This window comes from Homarus americanus, unplaced genomic scaffold (genome assembly GCF_018991925.1).
Source record: "Homarus americanus isolate GMGI-L3 unplaced genomic scaffold, GMGI_Hamer_2.0 scaffold56845, whole genome shotgun sequence".
Lineage (NCBI taxonomy): Eukaryota > Metazoa > Arthropoda > Malacostraca > Decapoda > Nephropidae > Homarus > Homarus americanus.
Window position 1 is genome coordinate 9,514 of NW_024711998.1, and position 4,514 is coordinate 14,027.

Genomic DNA, 4,514 nt, shown 5'->3' on the forward strand with positions numbered 1-4,514 from the left:
CGAAAGGACCATAATATTAACTATTCAAAAACAATACACTTAATATATCAAGAAAATATTATATATTCGATACTTCACTTTAGGTATAATTTATGACCGTTAATCGAATAATTTAACTATAAATTCTATAGTGTATTTCGTATAAGCTGAGCACTAATGTATCTAGAATTTAGGTGGTGTGGTTCAGCCGTCCCTCGTAACGATCTTTAAGGGTGAGGTGCTTCCTCCTGAGTATTGTCACCCTGTCTGGTCTGAGATATGCTAGGGACTGTCAGTTGATTGAAAATGTCAAAAGGAGGGCCAGGGAGATTGGAACACGCGCAGTAGCCTAGCTTATACGAAGGCGGACAAGGGGGGACTTAATTGAAGTTTATAAACATCTCGGAGGACACCAGTCGAGTGTTCATACTTGGAGCTGGCGGACGCTCGCCCCTGAAGGGGTCACAGCTCAAGGTTGAAGAAGCCACAGTCCAGAAAACTGTGAGTGAGAGTTGTGAACTCTTGGAACAACCAGCCAGAGAGTGTTGTGACGGCACCGGTGTGAGCTGTTTTTAAGACCAGACTTGACCAACACTGGGCAGGTTCAGGTACATTCAGGAGCCGGTACATGCCCAGTACTTGCCAACACTGTGTAACAGAGACGTGACCGACCACCCAAGCGGCTAACGAGTCGATCAGTGGTAAAAAGGATGAAGTAGAGACAGCATTGGGCAGAAAATGTCCTGGACATGGCGCGGTTCGATCAAAACCTCATTGAAGGCTTTAGGCGTGCTGAGATTACCCCTTGGAATTAAAGGGTGGATTAGTTTAGGTTGGGTTGGGTTGGGTTAGTTGGTTAAGTTAGGATAGGTAATGCTATGTTTGAATGAACTGCGCTATAGGAGTAATGCTAATAATAATAGTAATCATTCATATTTAGGCAATTTAGCTGACAAAGCCATCAGATGCTTATTTCCAATAGTGTCCTTTATCTTAACTGCCAACAACATCTGGTATTCCTGGGCGGTCAGGTCACCCAGCCAAGTTCCACCAGACCCAATGTTGCTTTAACTTCACTGGTGGATGAAACTAGTAGCGGTGTTGACGTTTGTCAGAGGACAGAACGACACACTTGTTCTTCTGGAGCTCTCTGTTCCTTGTACTTCACTCTGAGGGGTCTTTGCAACAAGGTTACGTTGATACATATAGTAATATAAATAGATATAAATAAATAGACATATAGAATAAAATTGTGTTACAAGTTTATAACTCACCAGCCAAAGTACCATGGAGGTGTGCCCGGGAGCCTCGCAGCGCGGGCGGGGTGCATAGCCAGAGCCGCCCCTAAGTCCACAAACTCTGTACGGAAGGGCAAGAACTGACAGTCGTCGGTGACAGCGTCGTAGGAGCCCTCAACACTATCGTAAATACTGCGGAAGAACGCCACGGAAAAGGTCTCCAGGGCTGGCCATTGAGCGGCGCCTCCTCTGACCACCAGCGGGCGGGAAAGGTACGCCCACCTCTCAAACTCCGCCCGCGTGATGTTGATATTTAGCTCGACAGGACCGCCCACACCACCACACACACGCCCACACTTCGTCCGCGGGCGTGTGGCCTCCATCATAAAGTAATTGTTGCGTACGATGCATTTTGAAGTGATAAACTCATTCCTTATCCGGGTAAAAATGTTCACATATGAATTTAAGAGAACACTGAACACTAGCACCAGGATGGCACCTGCTGCCCACCACCTCCACCAGTGGCACGGCTTGGCACTTGGGCTGTTGGCACACGCGGCAATTTTCCTAGATTTGTCTCTACTTATAAGCTCAAATTCGCAATATTTATTGGTCAGGTACAGTTCCATGAGGTCGTCCACACTAATTTCCATGTCCTTGGCTTCCTGTACGAGTCTATTACACAATAGCCGGAGCTTAGTAAGAGTAGGCGCTGCACTGTCTTCAGGGACACTGTTGTTCCCTGCCATCCCAGGCTCGTCTGTCTGTAAACACCGTGGCCAGGCAGCCCCAGTGGTGCCGGGAGGAAGAATAGTCATGGCACACTTTTATTATATTTTACGAGAAAATCATTAAATAAGAATTATTATACTTAAAATACATTTAGTTAAAAATAATTATATAAGTAAAGGTATACAGTGTTCGTTAATAGATGTTTCTTATCATTAATTATTTAGAACATGAATCAATTAATACGCGATCACTATTATTCTGACCAATGGCGCGCGAATTTGAGCCAGCAGACGACGTGGTCCGTTCCCTTTCATGTGTTTGGCTTTGGAATATGACACCGACTATTATATACCAATCAGATACTACGGCTTATTAGCGAGGACCTGTACCTAAACAAATTAGAATAAGACACCGATCATGTAACTCCACCAAGAGGATGGAAGTAAAAACGAGTTACAGGGAAAATGAGGAACCTTTTGGTGTTTCAATTATTAGTTCTGGTTTATTTTGTTTAGTTCTAACTCTCCAAACTCGAGAATTTTGAGTGTTTTAAGACGTAAATTCCACGACAGGATTCTGATAGATAATTATGGCATTGTTAAGCAAATACACCACGTAAAGATCTTGCTCCCCCTCCCCCAGGGTGTTTCACTTGATGACTAAACACCCTAATGCTACCTGGGGTCAGAGGTTATGTTAGGTTAGCGTTAGATTATATTTAAGTTAGCGTCAGGTTATATTGAGTTGGTTGGTTCTGTTAGGTTAGCGTCAGGTTATATTAGGTTGGCCGTTTAGGTTATATTGGAATTCAGCGTTAGATTTATATTGGGTTAGCGTTAGATTATGTTTAGTTAGCGTCAGGTTATATTAGGTTAGCGTTAGATTATGTTAGAGTTAGCGTTAGATTATGTTGGAATTGGCGTCAGGTTATGTTAGGTTAGCGTTAGATTATGTTAGAGTTAGCTTTAGATTATGTTTGGTTGGCGTCGGGTTATGTTAGGTTAGCGTTAGATTATGTTTGAGTTAGCGTCAGGTTATATTGAGTTAGCGTTAGATTATGTTAGGTTAGCGTTAGATTATGTTAGCAGGTTAGCGTCAGGTTATGTTAGGTTAGCGTTAGGTTAGCGTTAGATTATGTTTAGTTAGCGTCAGGTTATATTGGACGTTAGATTATGTTAGGTTAATACATTAGATTATGTTAGGTTAGCGTCAGGTTATGTTAGGTTAGCGTTAGATTATGTTAGGTTAAGCGTTAGATTATGTTTTGGTTAGCGTTAGGTTATGTTAGGTTAGCGTTGGAATTCTCTTAGGTTAGCGTTAGATTATGTTTGGTTAGCGTCAGGTTATGTTAGGTTAGCGTTAGATTATGTTAGGTTAGCGTTAGATTATATTGGAGTTGGTAAGGTTATGTTAGGTTAGCGTTAGATTATGTTAGGTTGAGGTCAGATTATGTTTGGTTAGCGTCGGGTTATGTTAGGTTAGCGTTAGATTATGTTAGGTTAGCGTTAGATTATGTTTGGTTAGCGTCAGATTATGTTAGGTTAGCGTCAGGTTATGTTAGGTTGGCGTTAGGTTATATTGGGTTTAGCGTTAGGTTGTATATTAGGTTAGCGTTAGATTATGTTAGAGTTAGCGTTAGATTGCTCTTTGGTTAGCGTGGGTATATTAGATTAGCGTTGAATTATGTTGAGTTAGCGTTAGATTATGTTAGGTTGGCGTCTGGTTATGTTAGGTTAGCGTTAGATTATGTTAGGTTAGCGTTAGATTATGTTTGGTTGGCGTCAGGTTATGTTAGGTTAGCGTTAGATTATGTTTGGTTAGCGTCAGGTTATGTTAGGTTAGCGTTGGATTATGTTAGGTTAGCGTTTGAATTATGTTGGAGTTGGCGTCAGGTTATGGTAGGTTAGCGTTAGGTTAGCGCGTTCGATTATGTTTGGTTAGCGTCAGGTTATATTGAGTTAGCGTTTAAGATTATGTTAGGTTTGGCGTTAGATTATGTTAGGTTAGCGTCAGGTTATTTAAGTTGTACGTTAGATTATGTTAGGTTAGCGTTAGACCATCTTTGGTTGGCGTTAGGTTATGTTGATTGGCGTTAGATTATGTTAGGTTAGCGTTAGATTGCTGTTTGGTTAGCGTCGGGTTGTTAGGTTAGCGTTAAGATTATGTTAGGTTGGCGTTAGATTATGTTAGGTTAGCGTGGGGTTATGTTGGAGTTGGCGTTAGATTATGTTAGGTTAGCGTTAGATTATGTTTTGGTTAGCGTCAGGTTATGTTGGGTTAGCGTTAGATTATGTTAGGTTAGCGTTAGATTGTTTGGTTGGCGTCAGGTTATGTTAGGTTAGCGTTAGATTATGTTAGGTTAGCGTTAGATTATGTTTGGTTAGCGTCAGGTTATGTTTAGGTTAAGCGTTAGGTTAGCGTTAGATTATGTTAGGTTAGCGTCAGGTTATGTTTGGTTAGCGTCAGGTTATGTTAGGTTAAGCGTTAGATTATGTTAGGTTAGCGTTAGATTATGTTAGGTTAGCGTTAGATTATGTTGGGTTAGCGTCAGGTTATATTGGGTTA

The 4,514-nt window shown here is 41.5% G+C and overlaps 1 protein-coding gene across 1 annotated transcript; it reads right to left on the bottom strand.

Annotated features, from left to right (window-relative positions):
* Nucleotides 1-1,249: 1,249 nt before the first annotated feature.
* On the bottom strand, nt 1,250-1,966 carry LOC121859138. Its single transcript, XM_042355866.1, has one exon. The coding sequence runs from the start codon at nt 1,964-1,966 to the stop codon at nt 1,250-1,252; it is 717 nt and encodes a 238-aa protein (XP_042211800.1).
* Between the last annotated feature and the right edge of the window lie 2,548 nt (nt 1,967-4,514).